The sequence below is a fragment of the Erythrolamprus reginae genome, chromosome 2 (assembly GCF_031021105.1).
Source record: "Erythrolamprus reginae isolate rEryReg1 chromosome 2, rEryReg1.hap1, whole genome shotgun sequence".
Classification (NCBI taxonomy): Eukaryota; Metazoa; Chordata; class Lepidosauria; order Squamata; family Dipsadidae; genus Erythrolamprus; species Erythrolamprus reginae.
This window is the reverse complement of record NC_091951.1, coordinates 128926523-128944437: the sequence shown is the minus strand read 5'-3', so window position 1 is coordinate 128944437 and position 17915 is coordinate 128926523. Positions and strand designations below refer to the sequence as shown.

General features: G+C 36.0%; 1 protein-coding gene across 1 annotated transcript in view; it reads left to right on the top strand.

Moving 5' to 3' along the window:
* The window catches only part of DOCK2 (dedicator of cytokinesis 2), a 344199-nt gene that overhangs the window by 45050 nt on the left and 281234 nt on the right, over positions 1 to 17915 (top strand). The window contains exons 15-19 of the mRNA XM_070735887.1: positions 2232 to 2330; positions 5376 to 5448; positions 5537 to 5640; positions 10469 to 10652; positions 10743 to 10840. Of these exons, the coding sequence (XP_070591988.1) occupies positions 2232 to 2330; positions 5376 to 5448; positions 5537 to 5640; positions 10469 to 10652; positions 10743 to 10840 (558 nt within the window). The remainder of the gene's footprint in view (positions 1 to 2231; positions 2331 to 5375; positions 5449 to 5536; positions 5641 to 10468; positions 10653 to 10742; positions 10841 to 17915) is intronic.

The following is a 17915-nucleotide window of genomic DNA, read 5'->3' as shown; positions in this document are numbered from 1 at the left end:
GGTTAAATTCCATTTTGTGATATATTTTTTTTCAGTCTGTTTCTCTAACTTATTGTGACAGTTTATTTCTGCCTTCTGGTGTTACCTCTCTCACCCACTGTCATCTCATTTGCCATTATTTAATTCATTAATTAAAACTCTGAAGCACAAGAGGCAGCAGCACTGAAGCATGGAGCACTCCACTCTATATTTCCCTCCAGGATGGTGAGAAACTCTTGGGGAGTACACTCCGTGTATGATTCTCAAGCCAACAATGTCTCCACTTAATTGTCATGTCATCCAGCTCACACCTAATTAGCTTGTTAATCAGTGTATCACAGGCCACTTCATTAAATATTTCTTCTGGAACATGTGCAATTTTGTCAGAGAGAGAGAGAGAGAGAGGACTGAGACAAAATATGAGCTGAGTTATTCTACTTTAGCTAGTGTTTATTGCATCCTAGCATGTTGCCATCTTTCTTGGACACACCAATTCTATTTTCCTCCTTTCCAAAACGAGGAAAACAAAATTTCCCATTTTGGAAAGAATGGGAATCTGTTTTGATATTCTTTGCCAATCCTAATTCATTTTGAGCTTTAGCTCTTCTCCCACTATCATTAGATTTCATCCCTTTGTGCCTTTGTGTATTTTGGGAGCTGTCTCTCTTTCTACCTCCGATATGGGTTCTTTGGTTGGAATGGCTATAGGGGAATCCCCAGTTTTATTTTACCGAATTCTATCTCCCCCCCCATTGGAATAATTGGCAATTGTGTTTTAGTATTTTCTTTTTTAGGAAATACCTTTTTTCTCACACAGACATACATAGTTTTATAATACAGGTAAGACTCAATTTACAATAGTTCATTTGTGACACAGTTAGAGTGGCACTGAAAAAAAGATGACATGACTGTTCTTCACGACATTGAAGCATCCCCCCTGGTCACGTGATCAAAATTTGGGTGCTTGCCAGCTGGTTCATATTTATGAAGGTCGTAGTGTTCCAGAGTCATGTGATCACCTTTTGCAACCTCCTGACGAGCAAAGTCAATGGGAAACCCATATTCACTTAACAACCATGTTACTAACAGAATAATTGCAGTGATTCACTAAACAATTGTGGCAAGAATGATCATTAAGTGGGACCAAACTCACTTAACAGATGTCTCACCTAGCAACAGAGGTTTTGGGCTCAATTATGATTGTAACATGTGAACTACCTGGATTGTGCTTACTAAAACAAACAAGTGCAAGGATGTATATCGCATAGGAATTGCTTCAGTTTTAAACAATTAGTTTTGCCTGTGTTAAGGATAAGCTTTTATGGGAACTTCAGTACCCAATCCTATGGCCTGAGAGGAATGGGAGGAGTAATTTTAATTAGTCGCCTTTTAAAACTTTCCCCATGTACCTTGACACAGCATATCAAACACAAGGAGACTCACAACAGGGTTACAACCGCCCACTAACAAAATAAAAAATAAACCAGAAGATCAAACGTAATTAGGTGGAATGGGTTCTGAGTACCTGAATAATTGTAGTTAATCTTGTCCTTTTCAGTTATCTACTCTCTAGACTGCCTCCTGCCACTCAGTTCCCAGCAACCGATAAGGGCCCACAGGGTTAACGTTTTCCATGTCTCGTCAGCCAGACAGTGTCGATTGGCAAGGCCTTCTCTATGGTGGCTCTGGCTTTCTTGAAATAGTTGTCCCCTGAGGTCCATGTTGCTGCCACCTTACCTGCCTTCTGGAAAGTCTTGAAGACCTGGCTTTGACAGCAGGTTGGGGGTCATTGATAAAATTGATATCATCTTGATCCGGCCTCTAAGGACATGAATGATTTTTAATGGGTTTTAGATTATTTATACTGTTTTTACTTGTTGTATGCCACCCAGAATCTGGAAGGAGTTGGGCAGCCTATAAGTGTAATTAATAAAAAAAATCAATAGACAAGATTTCCCAACTTTGACAACTTCCATGTTGTGTGGACTAAGTCGTAGAATTTTCATCAATGGCCATTCTGGCAATAGAATACCGAACTTTGAAGTTTACCCATCCATAAATAGTTATGGTTGGAAAATAATGCTATAGACATACAGTACATATTTAGATTATACATCTGTCCCTTTCTGGAATAAGAAACTAATCTCAAGGATTATAATATATATGAATGGAAAAATGTATTTATGATGAAATTGATACAGTCATAAGAACTTATAAAGTAGCATTTCCTTTTGTTTTTGTGTTTTGGACAGAATGTGATTTGCTTAGGTGCTGGAGACAAACCTGTGAGTGAATACAAGTCAGTTGTCTACTATCAAGTCAAACAACCCCGTTGGATGGAGACATTAAAGGTACAACAAGGAGCAAAGATCTCTCTATTTAAAATATTAAGACAAACTATTAATATCACTGATTTTACTAAATGATGACCTCTGAGAAACAGAGCTAAGAAATCCAAGCTTCAGAATGTTTAGGTATACATTAAAATGACTTTAGTTTAGAACTATTCAGTTAACTTCCTTGAATCTTACAAGGCAGACTACATGGAAATGGAAGCAATAATTATAATTATATAGTTTGCCATAAATGTGTTTTATTTCAGCAGGGCAGTACAATATATCATATAATATAAAATATGAATTTGATCTAAAAAGTCAAAGAAATTAATAAAATACAGAACTGATATATTTCCTAATTTCAGTGAATAAATTACTGGACATTACTGTAGTTTTATATATAATGGGAAATAAGCAAATTATAGGGAATATGTGATGCAAATAACTCCAGTTGGCTGTAAGCTATTCAAAAAGAATTAGAACCCTGTTTCTGTTAATGATAGAACAGTATAGAGAACATATTAAAATATCTTCAAGAAGCCTAAAGTCAATTTATTTCCTATGACTTCAAAGTCTTCTGGGTCCAGAGTAAAAATCATTTTGTAATATAATGTAAATTTAAGTTAAGTTTATAAGTGAAGCATTTATTGTATATTATCCTTAAATAGCTTTTGGATCATCTAGTCTGATCTAGTTTTCATCCCTTCTCAAACTGTGATCCTCTGCTAAAAAGAGCAGCAAATATAATATTTGTATTAGAAGGTAATACATGGTGTTGAAACTTATCAACAAAACAAAATTCATGAGTTACATGGTCATTTTATGCCGCCCCGAGTTTTCGGAGAGGGGCGGCATATAAATCCAATAATTTGAATTGAATTGAATTGAATTTTCAGTGGCAAATATGAGATAGAGATGCATAATTAGATAGAGATGCATAATGCTCTCTACATGGGGCTACCTTTGAAGAGTGTTCGGTGACTGTAAATAGTGCAAAATATAGCCGCACGAGCTATTGTGGGTCTTCCAATGAGCAAATCTTACTCCGTGAGCTGCATTAGTTGCCGATTAGTCTCCAGATGCAATTCAAAGTCCTATAAGTCCTACATGGCTTTGGACCAGATTATTCATGTATCCCAGCAACCGGTCAGGTCCCACAGGGTCAGTCTTCTCCAGGTCCCGTCGACCAGGCAGTGTTGTCTGGCAGGGCCTAGGGGAAAAGCCTTCTCTGTGGTGACCCTATGGAACAAACTCCCCCTGGAGATTCGCACTGCCCCCACTCTCCTGGCCTTTTGGAAGACCTTAAAAACTCATCTGTGCCGGCAGGCCTGGAACTGTTGAGCTTAACATTTCGCTCCGGCCATTAATTTGAATCTGACTGTGGTATAAATTTATTTTATTTATTTATTTATTTATTTATTTATTTATTTATTTATTTATTTATTTATTCAATTTTTATGCCGCCCTTCTCCTTAGACTCAGGGCGGCTTACAACATATTAGCAATAGCACTTTTTTAAACAGAGCTAGGCTATTGCCCCCACAATCCGGGTCCTCATTTTACCCACCTCGGAAGCATGGAAGGCTGAGTCAACCTTGAGCCGGTGTTGAGATTTGAACTGCTGACCTTCAGATCTACAGTCAGCTTCAGTGGCCTGCAGTACAGCACTCTACCTGCTGTGCCACCCCGGCTCATATAATACAATATAAATGAGTGTGAGTGTGAGCATATGGTTTTTTAAATGGGTTTTGTACATTGTTAATGTGGCTTTTAGATTATTTAATATTGGACTTTTTGAATCTCTTATTGTATTTTGTATTTTTTATATGTTGTAAGCTACTCTGAGTCTTCGGAGAAGGGCCGCATATAGGTCCGATAGATAGATAGATAGATAGATAGATAGATAGATATAAGATAGATAGATAGATAGATAGATAAAGAGAGAGAGAGAGAGAGAGAGAGAGAGAGAGAGAGAGAGAGAGAGAGAGAGAGAGAGAGAGAGAGAGAGATGAATGCAACACAGGTAATTCTCAGTTCTCTGAAACCAGCTGCCCCCAGAGATCCATACCCTCTGTAACCCGGATATCCGTACACCGGCCTTCCGCAAAGCTGTAAAGACCTGGCTTTTCTGGCAGGCCTGAGGCCATTGACCGAATGAGATACCATCTAGATCCAGCCATGAGATATATTGAGAGATATGTATGGCTTTTACTAGGGTTTTGTAATTATTTTTTAAATTATCCTTTTAAATATTGTTTTTATTTGTTGTAAGCTGCCAGAGTCCATGAGGAATTGGGCATCATATAAATTAGATTAATAAATAAATAAACTTGCGATAATTCATTAAGTGACTATTCAAAGTTCCAATGGCACTGAAAAAAGTGACTTATGACTGATCCTCACACTTATGATCGTTTCAGTATCCCAGAAGTCACATGATCAAAGTTCAGGTGCATGGCAAGCAGCAGGGTTTTTTATGATGGCTGCAGTGTCCCATGATCATGTGCTCACCATTTGTAACTCTCTCAGACAATTGCCGTCAAGCAAAATTGGTGGGGAATGCTGGGTTCACTTAAGAACCTTGTGATTCACTTAATGAACCAGCAAGAAAATGGTTGTAAAATTGGGTCAACTCACTTAATGACTGACTTCCTGAACAATGGTCCAAATTGTGATAATAAATTTTAGACAACATTAATTAGCTGCCCGAGTCTTCGGAACGGGGCGGCATACAAATCTAATAAATTATTATTATTATAAATTATTATAATTATATCCAAGATATGAGTTCATTATGAAATGTAAAAATCCTTCTAAGCCATATTAAGATAAGTAGTAATTTATACTTACTAAAAAAATATATCCTTAAGATAAAATAATAAAATACAAACCTTGAGAAATCATTGTATCAGTTTTCACTGATAAAAATAACAGGTGTCTTTATGGATAAATGTTCACAGTCCTGTTTCAAAACTGTAACATTTTCCTCCATTCTTCTTGCATTGATGTTATTATTTAACAGAAGCTGCCATTTATTTAAAATGTTCTTTCTTTAAATAGGTAGCCTTACCCATTGAGGATATGCAAAGAATTCATTTGCGTTTTATGTTTAGACATCGGTCATCTTTGGAATGTAAGTAACCTCGTTTGTTCCTTGGTTTCAACATGCAAAATTAAATAAGTTGGTAAAAACTATTAATATCAAATTCTGGTTTATGCAGCTAAAGACAAAGGAGAAAAGAACTTTGCAATGGCCTATGTAAAATTAATGAAGGAAGATGGGACAACCCTGCTTGATGGTGTTCATGAACTGGTGGTTTTAAAGGTACACTCTTACTATTTTATCTTATTGCATTGATTTGGTATTGCTGAATCCAGTGGCAGCTTTTTATTAGGCTATCAAAATATCGCAGTGCACCCTAACAATATTTACAAGCCTTCTCCAAAACTCAGTGGCTTCTTGTATTGAATGTTCTCTTAAGTCAGCAGAATAAGTGATGTTGTTCGATATGTTATTGAATATCGGAAATGTTCAGAGCTGAAAAAATCATGGATTGAAGTCTCAGCATGTTGTACAAATCAATACACAAACCATGGCTTATCTTGAGGAAATCCAGGATCGTGAGAATTTTCTGTTAACTCCCGAAGATGAAGATGATTCTCCTGTGGGCTACATATTTAGCCAGCTGATATACTTGGCAAAGATAATTGGTATGGAAGTGTGAGAGAAAGGTTCACCTTTGCAGCTGAGAGTAGATCAATTTACCTACTTTGTCTTTTACCTCCTCTTTTAGTGATTCTTCCTGCAGAGGAAGCATATATATGGCTTCTATTCTTGCATACAGGATTTATTTATTTTTATATAGAATATTATATGCAGAGCCAACAAAAATAAAAACCACATTATTTATTTAAAATGCTTGTTGGGTAAAAACCAGAAATCTGGGTGGCTTACAATCATAGCATAAAAACGACAATTATATTATAAAAAAAATTAAAGCAAAAAGAAACAAAAACAAAAACAACAAAACCTGATGCCACACTCAGATTCCCTTAATGCAAATACAACACTCTCTTTCGACTTTGGCTTCATCGTATACCAATATTTGGAAGAAAAGTCACCTTTTTACAGCCTCCCAGAAGGTTAAAATTGTAGGACCAACTAGGTGTCAAGGAGAAAGATCTCCCACAGGGTGTTCCATTATAGACCTTAATTATAGGTAATAGGAAATCTATTTTTATTTTGAAAAAAGTCTCATGACAAAATAGTTTTGTTGAGTCTAAACCAGTGGTTCCCAATGTGGGGCCCAGGTCCCATGGGAGCAATTTGATTCTTAATGGGGGCAATTGGAACCTTGTTTAAACCAAGTTAAACCCTGTTAGGCTTCTTCCATGTGAGTAGGAGGTTCACATTTTGATAGTAAGAATTATATGTCACCAGAGGGAGATCAGGATTTTAGGGATGCTTAGGTGGGGCATGGCCAAGAAAAGGTTGGGAACCACTGGCCTAAACTCTGAAGATGGGATTTAAATCATTGTCTTTGATTTCTCCCTCCATGAGAAGATAATGCAGAGTCCAGGAGCCGTGGCCAATATTTGGCACCATGGAAGTTTCCCTTGGCACTTCCAGTGAATTTCCACTTGTACAGTGACAAGAAAACAGCAGACGGGGAGAACATTATGTTCAGAAGGCCCAGTCAAAATATAAAGGGAGCAATAGGGAGAAGAGATGAGAAGAAAATGGGAGGCGATTTAAGCAAATAATATATTTAAAAGGAAAAGAAGGAATTCAGAAAAAAAAGAATTTACATGTATAAAAATAAAAGAAAGAAAAAGAAGAAGTTAAGAGAAAGGGAGGACAGAGGAAAACCCATGTAATGTAATATATGATGACATATATTATCAGAAATGAAAATTAAACTTTGATGATGATTTAAAAGGGATGAATTTGTAAAGGAAGAAGGAGAATAAGGTGTAAGGTACAACTATTGGAATGCTATAAATTTTGTATCAATATTCTTTTTTAAAGTTTCTATACAAAATTTGTGATGGAAACAGGGATTAAAAAGATGTGTTAACAGATTGAATTGCATTAACATGAATTGTTATGTATAATTATAAGGGTTTTTAAATATAAGATTGATATATGATGATATATACTATAAAAGCAAATAAATTATATTACAGTAGGTGGAATTTATGGAATGTTTAAAAATTGTATAATTATTATTTTTAAAGGTTTTTATATAATAATTATATAATTCATAAATTTGATTTTATGTTGAAGAGATTAGTGGGTTTTTGTATATTGGGAAGTTGGTAGTGTTACCAGCTAAGGGGTGGATGTGTAACGATAATGTTAGATTTTGTTTTAATTTTGAAGATGAATGAAAATATGAAAAATTGAGTAATAAAGGTGAAAGGGGAACCAATAAGATAAAAAAGATTAGAAATTAAGGGCATTTAGAGATGACTAAAAATAATAAAATGAGTAAAGATAAAAATTAAGAAAAGGGAAAAGTAAGGCCCAAAACCAAAAACACAAAAAGAATGGATTTGAAGGATATATGACATGAGGTCCAAGATACAACAAATAGGTATGGAAGATTAAATTAAACATCGATTAAATGGAAATTAAGTGGAAAATTAAGGGTGGTAGACTTGGGCAACAAAAATAGGTGACTTAGGATTGGGGGGGCAGTAGTTAAAATACCTAGAAAAATATAACATATGTAGAAATATGGATGGGGGAAATATAAGTTTAAGAATAGCATAGATGATTAAACGAAATTAGGGACATGAATTACCCATCTGTTACATAGGAAATGCATTACGATTAGATTTACTCATGGAAAGGATAAGAGGGAAGAAGAGAAAGTAGAGGGGAAAGAAGGAGAGGAGGTAAGTAGGAAAGAGGGAGAGAAGGAGAAAAAAGTATAGGGAAGAGAGGGAGGTTGAAGGAAGGGAATAATATGAAATATTGGAGTAAAACAGACATTGAAAAAAGTACAAAGGGTGCAAATTAGGAAGTATGTTTATGGATTATTGGATAGAAATGTATTATTATATGTATTTTGATATGACCTACGATATATGTATGGAGGTTTATGTTAAGATGGTGAAAAAAAATAAAAATAAAAAAGACGATAATTCATAGTGCAAAACTTCATCCAATGGCTTGGTATGAGAGATTGAATTTGTTTGTAAAAGGCAAGCACACGCAAGGCAGGAGCAAACACTGCAGTTGACGTTTGTTCATAAGAAAAAAAAATCTAGCAATCCTCGAACCCAGCTAGCAATTAGCTCCATTTTCTGATATTTGCATCATTTATCTTTTCAGAGGTTATACAACTATCCTGCCTATGGCTTCAGTGGTTTGGCAACTGATTACATTTTGCTGAATTCTCTTGACACACCATCTTAAAAAAAAAAGTGTTTCACTTTGAACCAAGTGGTGTCCAGTTTTTGTGTGTCACAACGAAGCTTCTAGGCTGCGCTGAATCAGCTCTTTGCTTTTGAGTGACTTTTCTTTGAAGCAAAATGCCATGCCTTGATGCTTTTAATAGAGGGTGTAAAGGCAGAACCTGCTGAGGCATTGATTTGAAGTAGCTTACTCCAGCAGCTGGAGTGGAGTCAACCATACTAAGTGAAACATAGTTGCTCCACATAGCCCTAGAGTCGATTGGCAAATTATTGCCATAAACAGGCATGTAAGCAAAGTGGTTTGGCTTTGGAAATAATTTATTAATGGCCATTTTCAAGGTTTCCTTGAAGAGAAGGAAACTTACTTAGGGGAAGCAGATCCCACAAAAATTGATCTCTCACTCTTTTTTTATTGCACTGAGCTATGGTTAAAGAGGAATCAAAAAAGGTGAACATGTTAATAGTATACTAATTACATTTTCTGCCTATTGATTTTCTTGTCCAATTTTAAGTATGATCCTGGCATCAAAGGCCAATTTGGGCATTTGAAAAGGAAGTGATAACTTAGATTAATTAATAGCTTTACCTTAATCTACACAGAGTGACTTTATTTTATTTTATGATTGCTTAATCCCTTTTCTACCGAATGAACATGCCAATGGAATAATTTCATGCATGATCTTTCATTTAACCTGGTTGTAATCGCTTTAGGCCTTTAATAGCTAATGAACTTGTGGTTTCTCACCTTTTTTAAGAGTACTTCCGCTTTAATATAGCAAAACATTGAAAAACCATTACAGCAGAGAATCTGTCTCTGCCTAACTTGAATATGTTAAAATGTATAATTTTATTTATTTAAATCATTTGTATGGAGCCCATTTCTCAATAGTGATGCTGGGCAACCTTATGAAGAGTGTATTTCAATAACCCAGATAGAATACAATATGACTTACCATGAGCAAGTTCTCCCAATTCAGAAAGAAGCATAATTAGTGTATAAATTGAACTTGCACAAAGCGAGCCCCACCATCCCCAGCCATAGTTGTCACTTATTCTTTAAGTAGCTTTGTGAATTGATAAGGAGTCTCTCTCACACACTAATTTGCACACAAATTTTGATTTGGAAAGTGCACACCCAGGAAGAATTAAGGATAGAACCAAAGGCAGGAGGTGAAGTTAAAATCCACAGCTACCACATTTTGCTAGGGTTGAGACAAAGTCTAGCCCCCATCTCCCCAATTTCTGATAGCATCCAGGTACCAGGAAAGAACCTTGTTGATATTGCTTGATTGAACCAGAATGAAGATGTACAAGCAGTGAAGGGCTACCAAATTTTTTATTACCACACTGTGGCTTATGCAGGACGCCCTGCATTTTCTTTCAACATCTTTCAGTGCAAATTGGGTGCTCTGGGGTGGAGCTCTATTTTCACTACCCCACCACATCTCTCCCTCCCCACATCCGGGCAGCAGCTCACCCCTGTGTACATGTCTATTATTAGCCTACTACTGCTCCAATATGTGCAAAGATTTGTGTACTTTCACTTTCTTTATCAATTGCAGACCTATGCTTTGCTTATGTCTCATTTCAGATTTTTAGATTTTTAGATATGTAGAAATGTGTGGGATTATGGAAGCAGGAGTTTGTATTGGAAAAATACAGTAAAATCATGAAAGTTCTGTTTCATATCATCTGAAGTCAGTGAATCTCATTAATGTTTTGTTTTCAAGGGTGATAGTAAGAAAATGGAAGATGTCAACATGTACTTGAGTTTCCCTTCAATCCGCAGTCAAGTAGAGTCTAAACTTTCAACCTTAAGTCGGAGTGCAAGTATTGTCGGAGGGCTTTCTATAAGCTCAAGAGATTCCTTTGCCATTTCAACTCTCATTTGCTCAACTAAGCTAACTCAAAATGGTAAAAAAAAAACCCTAACTATTCTATATTATACTTGAAATGTATTCTCTGTATTTTTGTACTTGAATATATTCCTCCTCTTTTCTATAGTGGGTTTACTGGGCCTTTTGAAGTGGCGAATGAAACCTGAGCTCTTGAAGGAAAACTTAGAAAAATTGAAGATTGTGGATGGTGAAGAAATTGTTAAGGTATATCTTCTATCAGCCAGGACTTTCTATGAAAACAGATGCTATGAATCAGCAGGAAAGTTTTATAATTTTTGTAATTGCAACTTTGACTTGTAAGGATTGTCATTTTTATGCAGGATCTGAAGTATAGTTCTTCTTCAAATATTGTATCAGTTTGGTGAAAACTTCAAGATATTTGCGTGTATTTATTGCTTTTTGAAGGTGCAAGAACTGAATACATGATAAAGATTTTCAGAGGTGATTTCATTGTTAGCCAAGTAAAAAAAAACAACGTACTTCAGGCAGCAGATGTGGAATAGATTGAATGTGGAGGTTTCTCTCCTATCATGCCCAAGTATCCACTTTCGTCAGTCTCAGATTTAAGAGTTAAAGCCATTTGTAGAGCATAAATATGTAGAAGAAATAACTCTTTTGTCTTAAACTTGTCTAAGACTGAGATCAGGGGTGGGTTCTAACTTACCTCGCTGCCGGTTCACTTCCTTCCATGCTGCATGGCTGCTCATGTGCTTCATATGCACATGCATGCACTGCCTAAAAAACAATCCTCCCCAAAAGCCAAAAACAAGATGATGACACATGTGCAGTGCCAGAAACTCAGCTTCTGTTCATGCACAGAAAAAAAAAGCCCAGGATTTTTTTAAAAAAAATATCCCCCCCAAAAAAGGAAGTGGGCTGGCATCAACCAAACCAATTCCATGACATCATCATGATGTCACCAGTAGTTTGCTACCGGTTTGGGCGACTGGGAGGAACCCACCTCTGACTAAACTAGATTATCCCACATACCAAAATTGTTTCCTGTTTCCAAAAGCTCTTCCTTTTGTGACTACTAGTACTAATTCTTCACAGTGTTGTTTCAAGGGACTCTGGAGAATTCTGTATCTTTTGATAGAATGGATAGAAATAGCTAGGTAGCTTGGTACCAAGCTAGCTACATAGATAGATGATATAGATGGATAGATGGATAGATGGATAGATGGATGGGAAATAGAAAGATATGAACTACAAAGAAGAATTTACAATTTCTCTTCCTCTCCTACCTACCCACCTACCTACCTACCAGACTGAACCACAACAGGTAGGTAGGTAGGTAGGTGGGTAGGTAGGAGAGGAAGAGAAATTGTAAATTCTTCTTTGTAGTTCATATCTTTCTATTTCCCTGTTTTTTGCCTGCCTTTTATTCTGTTTTGGGCAGCTATTTTTTTTTAAGTTTGTTGATTATTGAAGTAAATCTCCAGCTACAATTTTGTAGATTTATTGAATGGTGCATGTGTTTACGCTAATCTAGATGTATGGATTTATCGGAAGTATGCTGAATGCCAACTAAAGTGGAAATTACCACAATAATTTTCTAACACATCTGAGGGAGCAAATAATTATTTCTTCGCTGAATAAAGAAGTTACATTTCCCAAATTTCTTCCAAAGTTATACAAGGAGTACCAGAACTGTTACTTTGAAAATGAAGGGACCATGTCCCAGTCACTTTCTCTCAGCCCTAGAAAGTAGGCAATGGCAAACCACTTCTAAGAAGACCATTGCCAAGAAAACTGCCAGGACTTTTTTCTGGGAATTGGACAGAATCATTGAATGGAAAAAAGAACCAGCTTTCCCTTTTTAAAAAATAAAGTCTCCCCCCACCCAATTTTTTTTTACAAATATTCCATCTTTCCTTAAACAATGTATTTTCTGGGTTAAAATATCTCTATGCATCAAACCTCTATGCTCACAACATCATTCCCTTTAATATAATTCTCTAATCTTAAAATTATAGTATGTTTTTTCCCCTCTTAACATGTCTTCTTATAAAATACAATAATGATAATTACCCTCATTATTATAACACTAAAATTATCATCTTATTTATACCTCTACCTTAACATATTTTCTATTCTTTAATCTTCTCTTTTTATTTCCAGTTCCCCTTTTTACACTGTAATCATGGGTAAAATACTTGCCATATCATATAATATTCATTTTGTTCTTTCTCTTTAATTGCTAATGTTAATCTGTTCATTTCTGCGCATTCTAATATTTTCTTAAATCACTTTCTCATCAGGAATTTCTTCACTTCTCTAGTGTTGTGCAAATACAATTCTAGCTGCTGTTAAAACATGGATAATTAAATAGGTATTCTCTTTGTTATAATCTTCAGATAATATCCTCAGCAAAAATATTTCTGGTTTTAAATCAATGTATTGTTTTGTCATCTTTTCCAACCATGCCCTTATTTTTGTCCATTTTTTTTCTTTTACACATACCCATCACATATTATAGTAAGATCCAGGTATCCAGGTATCTGGTGGCACTCCCAACATTTAGCTGACTTATATTTAAACATCTTTGCCAACCACGCTGGTGCAAGATGCCATCTATAAAACCTCTTATACAGATTTCTTTTATTTATGTATTTATATTTCATATTTCTAAACTGACCAACTCTCTCAAAGAGTGCTCTTATATAGTTTGGGAATAGCAGAAAACAGTATGAGATACTCCCATCCTGTGTTGGCAGGATAGGAATTTGGAGGAAGAGGAAGGGAGGGAGGGAGAGGAGAAAAGAGGGGGGATTAATTACACACTTCTATGAAGATTGGATTCCTACTTCCTTTTTTCAAGAAAGTGTTCCTGTTTGTTGTTGGTTCGGCACATCAGATTTAATTCAACCAGTCTTTCTTTCTTTCTTTCTTTCTTTCTTTCTTTCTTTCTTTCTTTCTTTCTTTCTTTCCATTCTTGCAAATTTTGGACAGGTGATGTCTCTCTAACTAGTTTTACTTTTGTTCTCAGGAAACATCTATCCATCTTTACAAATAATAGTTATAATGTCCATGTATTCAGAATTCTGAGTTGGATGTGCTTCCTTTAATGTAATGTATGAAAATGCGGGTCAAAAAGCATTTTCAAGAGAGCTTTTGAAGGTACTCACTACATTTCAGCCAGGCCTGATGAAGGCTCCACAGCATCTGAAGAGGGAGCACACCAAATTGAGAGGAGGAAAGTACGGTAATCAGTAATGCCAGAAAAGGTTCTATTAATTCCACTAGATTCTCCCTCTCTGCTTTCAATCAACTAAAGAAAATCACTGAAGAGCCATCTGCCTGCCAGCATGTAAATTTTTTCCAAAACCAGAAACAGCAAGGGGCAATTATTTAAATTACTATGCAAATATTCATAGGTATGGTATGCACATTTTTGAAAGAGTAGAGGGGTCTTATTCAATGGATAGGAAAATGTCTGTAAATATAGGCTTGCATTTTACATCTGATACATTGCATTTATCACCTAAGACTTTAGATAAATTTTACCTGATTCTGTTTCTCAATATGGAGCACTTGAATCCAGGAATATTAACTTGCATTTTAACAATTGGAATTCACTGTGAACGATTATAGCTCTGAGCACTTTAGCTGAGAGTTCCTCTTAGACTGAATAAAAAGGTGCTTAGAAATTTGGTTTTATATTATGAGAAGGTGGGAGAAAGAGAGCAGTACATCTATATTGGTTTAGGTTAAGGAATGTATGGTATACATCATTGGAGATTAAATGAAGGATTGGACATATTTTCCTATACTTTGTTCCAATTGCAATGTTCTCTTAACTCTCCCTTGCCACCCCTCCATTCTTTTTGGCATTGTTAGAGAATGTCAGATAGACCAGTAAATGGACAGAGAATAAGACACTAGTCTAACTTTTATTATCAAGATTGGATTGGCTGAGCTAGATGCAATTTATTTCCCTTAAATGTTATCAGTTGGATCTTTGCAATTGATCAAATGAAATAGACATGACTTTTTCTGCTACTTGCTTTATGAAACTTCTAAAAGAACTAAATTCAGTGAGTCTGGAAGAATTACAACACACACACAAAGGCAGCCCAAAGGTAATAGAGTAGCATTGCAAGATCATAAGTTGGTTTAAATAAGAACACCAACAGCCTAAAACTCTGCAGTATTCCCCTGTTTACTCAATTTAGCACTAGCCAAGGCAGAATTGGAGCAATTTTATAAAACTGCAGATAACTTGTCATGTAATGTCCTAGATCAGAACATTTATATGTTGGACAATAAAACCACAATTCTCCAGATACGTTCTACAGTAAGAATGCAGTTTTCTTATTCCGATGTATTGCTCCTCCATACTAAGTATTGCTTCCCAATGCCTTCATGCTGAATTGCCCCCCCTCCAATTATTGCAAGTGAAACTTGTGTGTTTAAACTTGATTTATTAACCTGGAAAGTGAACCATACTTTACCTCAAAAGGGCCACATGGATGCTCCTTTTCCTCATTTTGAGCACCAAAAATAGTAAAGAAAGTAACTGTGCAAAATACTATTTTGTGAAGGAGTAGCACTAATGCAATAATGCAAACACAATCATTTTCTCTTCATCAGAAGCTTCATGCAAGTATTCTTTGGGGACATTCACCTTGATTAAAGTAGAATCAGTGAGCTGCTGCTTTAGCATTCCCCAAACTTATAAAAATGCTGGGCATGTTCATTTGTAACAATCACAGATCCCCTGATTCAAGACTTTAGTCTTTAATGCATGATTAACTCATAGTAAGCACAATATCAAGGCCGGGTAGAAAGACAGCTTGCCTTTGTTAGTACAAATAAAACAAAACACAAACAGGGAAAATGTTCTCATGGTTGCAAGGATAATAAAAGCCATTTAGTGATCATTCCCTTCTCTGTTACATGAATATCATAGCTTTGTTTGGAAAATATTTGAGTCTGTGGTAAAATCTGTCATTGTCATGGTTGAGCTCTTTTTATGAAATTGAAGCAAAAGTTATAATGCTGCAAAGAATTTAAAAATTCAGGCTCTTAATGGATAGTTCCTTCAGAGGAGGAACTGCAGGATCACCAAGGAACAGAACAAAGTGATTAATCTCTGTTTTTCCTTTATGCGGACTACCAGGTGACAACAAACTAAATTATTCTATACTGTAGTGTCCTTTATATTTGTGCACTTAAATGCTTATTTCTGACCCTAAATATCAAACATTTAACATTTTAATAAATGTTTAGAAATATTATGTAGTATAAGTGCTTTTTTTTAAAATAGCAGGTTTGGACTTCATAGATTACTCACAATTTATTTCTTAATCATCATCATGTCTCAAGGTTTTCTTGAGAGGGACAACAGGCAGTTCCCAAGATTCATAGACTCAAGGATCATGGAATTGAACAGGATCTTAGAGGCCACTTATTCTGACTCCCTGCTCAGTATAGGATCCACGAGAATATTTTTGACAAATGACCATCCAGCCTCTGAAAATTGTCACAAAGGAGAACTTAATTTCATTGTGGCAGCTGTCCCAAGGACTGGAAGCTGTAACGCAGGAATTTCTTCTGATATCAGCCCTAAACATGCTTCCTTGGAGTTGTAACCCATTGGTTTGGGTTCTTGAAACTTCGATAATAGAGGATAAACCAATTCATTCTCCTGTTAGACAACTTTTCAGATATTTGGTGACTGTATCTTTATCTTTGCCACCCACAGAGTCGGCCTTCTCCGGGTCCCGTCGACTAAACAATGTCGTTTGGCGGGTCCCAGGGGAAGAGCCTTCTTTGTGGTGGCCCCGGCCCTCTGGAATAAACTCCCCCCAGAGTTTAGAATGGCCCCCACCCTCCTTGTCTTTCATAAACTACTCAAGACCCACCTATACCCGCCAGGCATGAGTGAGATGAGACACCTTTCCCCCGGCTTTTTATATTTTATGTTTGGTATGTATGTGTTGTTTGGTTTTTAAATATGATAGGGTTTTATATGCTTCTGTTTAATATTAGATTTGTCTTGCTATAATATTGTTTTTTATTACTATTGTGAGCCACCCCGAGTCTTCGGAGAGGGGCAGCATACAAATCTAATACATTATTATTATTATCTGTTGTGTAGGCTAAACATATCAACATCTTTTACTGTTGCTAAGAGGTTTTGGTTTTCAGACTTCTTAATCTCTTGGTGACTTTCTCCCAAATGTGGTTGACTCCTTCCTTTATAATGTGGAACAATCTAATTTAATTAAGTTTTAAGTAACCTCTATCTTCTATATATTGGAATGAGTCCCCAAGCTAGTGCTGACCATATAAATATTCTACAATTGCCAAGAATTTTGTAGGAATTTTGTAAAAAAAAAAAAATTCCTGTTAGATCAAAACCTCACTTTATCCAGCATTTAGTGACACAGAATGGCTGAACAGATGCAACTGTTCATAAGGCTCATAAGGATAAGAATACCGTCTACTCCAGTGTTCATAATGACTGATATTTAATCTTAATTTGTAGCAAAAGGTCAACAGGATTGACAGTGACGGATTGATCACTCTTGTTTAAGAAGTCATTCACATTGACAACCATTTTTTTTGAACTTGGTCCAGTTTGTCATTGTCCTTTATAAAGTCAGTGGTATTTTTTCCAGCTATGGAATTAAAATTAATTGGTTAAGATATAAATCCAAGTTTGTGTTTCCCAAACATCCTACTTGTTTGGTAACAGTGGAAAGACAAGTAAATAGACAAGTTGAGACTCTAGAAAAAGTGCAGAGAAGAGTGACAAAGATGATTAGGGGACTAGAAGCTAAAACATATGAAAAACAGTTGCACGAATTGGGCATGGCTAGTTTAGGACCAGGGGAGACATGATAGCAGTGTTCCAATATCTCAGGGGTTGCCACAAAGAAGAAGGAGTCAACCTATTCTCCAAAGCATTTCAGGGTAGAATAAGAAGCAAGGGGTGGAAGAGCTTGCCTCCAGAAGTTGTGATTGCTCTAACACTGGAGGTTTTTAAGAAGATGTTGGATAACCATCTGTCTGAAGTAGTGTAGGGTTTTCTGCCTAAGCAGGGAGTTGGACTAGAAGACCTCCATGGTCCCTTCCAACTCTGTTGTTGTTGTTGTTGTTGTTATTATTATTATTATTATTATTATTATTATTATTATTATTATTTCTGCTTGGGACACTGACAACACTTGAAAAAGTCAATGGGTATATTGAAGTTCCTAAGCAGTACAAATGACACCTGTTTTTCCCATACAGAATATTTAAGCGGACTCAGGGTGAAGAATAGAATAAA